The sequence below is a fragment of the Otolemur garnettii genome, unplaced genomic scaffold (assembly GCF_000181295.1).
Source record: "Otolemur garnettii isolate 467f Iridium unplaced genomic scaffold, OtoGar3 scaffold00021, whole genome shotgun sequence".
Lineage (NCBI taxonomy): Eukaryota > Metazoa > Chordata > Mammalia > Primates > Galagidae > Otolemur > Otolemur garnettii.
In genome coordinates, this window is record NW_003852416.1 from 17,109,897 (window position 1) to 17,111,727 (window position 1,831).

Here is a 1,831-nt window from a genome sequence, read left to right on the forward strand (position 1 = left end):
AGGATATGAGAGCCAACATGAAATCTCCCTGGGCTCAGCTGAGTAGAGTCATGTTTTTGACCAAGATGGGAAAATACACTTGGCTCTATCAGCGTCTTTGCCTTACCACACCCAGAATTTGCCTGTCCCCAGCAGGAAGCCCCACCAGCTGTCTGGCCTAAGCCCCAAGCCCTAAGAGAGGAAGAGTGGGCCTGGGGGGTTGGGGGGTGGAGTGACAGGGCTGGGCCCATTTGCTTAGAGGTGCTTTGAACTGGCTGGGCATGGAGATGACTCACACCCTAGAGGGGGGAGTGGCACAAGGAATAATCAGGCTGGGCAGGGGAGCCTGGTGGAGAGAGCCTGCCTCTGCTGTCAGTCCTCAGCCAGACCTCAGCAGGCTGGGCTGGGCTGGATGCTGCTTCCTCTTTGTCGCCTCAGGCCACTGGAGGAGGAGAGAGAGCCCAGGCTCGTCCCCAACACTCACAGCCCTTGCCCCACAGCTGTCTACCCGCCTACACCGGAGCCATGGATAGATTTCGCCTGCTCTTCCAGCACTTCCAGTCGAGCTCAGAGTCGGTGATGAACGGCATCTGTTTGCTGCTGGCCGCGGTCACCGTCAAGCTGTACTCCTCCTTAGACTTCAACTGCCCCTGCCTGGCACGCTACAATGCCCTCTATGGCCTGGGCCTGCTGCTCATGCCCCCGCTCGCCCTGTTCCTCTGCGGCCTCCTTGCCAACCGGCAGTCCGTGGTGATGATGGAGGAGTGGCGCCAGCCCTCGGGGCACCGGAGGAAGGACCCAGGCATAATCAGGTGTAGTCCCACACCACTCAGGGACCCCACAGGCACTGCCAAGTGCAGCCCAAAGCCAACCACCCATGGTGGATATAATAGAGGGTTTCCCCGTAGGCACTGCTAGGTATACCCCTTATACCCTAACCACCCACTGTGAGCATTATAGGGTCCCTCCCCACCCACAGCCATTGCCGGGTGCACCCCCAAAGCCTAACCACCCTTGTGGACATTATGAAGGCACCAGGTGCCCTCCCAAAGCCCACCCATCCCCTGTGGACATTGTGGGGGTCTCCCCCACCCCACAGGCACTAGCAGGCATGCCCGCTCATCTTTCCTCAAATAAGAATCAGCAGCTCACAGAGACCTATTTTACCATGAGCCACGGTGCCAAGCCCCAGATAATTTCTTTCTTTGTTTTTTTTTTGCAGTTTTTGGCGGGAGCTGGGTTTGAACCCACCACCGCCGGCATATGGGGCTGGCGCCCTACTCCTTTGAACCACAGGCACCACCCCCAGATAATTTCTTTATGGCCAGTTTTTAGACAGAATGGCAGGGAGAATGCTAGAGTAATATTTTTGGATTTTATGGCTATCTTTGGGGAAAAGGAAAAGTTCTGGTTTCTATTCTAGTTCCTATGGCTAGCCTTGGGGAAGAATGAGGGGTCAGAAACAGGAGGGTAAGAGGTCAGAGAAAAACTTTCTTCTGAAGCCTTCCTCCTGCAGTACCATTTTCTGAGTCCCAGCACCACATCTGTCATCCTAGCCATGGGTCATCACTCACCACACACAAAGGACATCCCAGGACATGCATAGCAGTGTCGCTCAGGTAGCAAGAGGCAATGATTTGCTAAAAGGCTGCATCCCCTCTGTGTGAGCTCCCGAGGGCAAAGGCCTCACTTGTGGAGCCTAGCCATTCACCATGCGCCCTGGCTGACTGCACACCAGACCAGGGCCAAGCTCTGCGCTAAGTGCTCTGAGCGTGCAGCCTCTCTGAATTCTCACCTGGTCCCTGAATCTGCTCCATTGCCAGGCCCATTTTTTTTTTTTTTTTTTTTTTTT

At 55.3% G+C, this 1,831-nt stretch overlaps 1 protein-coding gene across 1 annotated transcript in view; it reads left to right on the forward strand.

Annotated features, from left to right (window-relative positions):
- The first annotated feature begins 504 nt into the window (after window positions 1-504).
- CALHM3 (calcium homeostasis modulator 3) overlaps window positions 505-1,831 on the forward strand; it is a 5,385-nt gene continuing 4,058 nt past the window's right edge. The window contains exon 1 of the mRNA XM_003787198.1: window positions 505-791. Coding sequence (XP_003787246.1) covers window positions 505-791 — 287 coding nt within the window. The remainder of the gene's footprint in view (window positions 792-1,831) is intronic.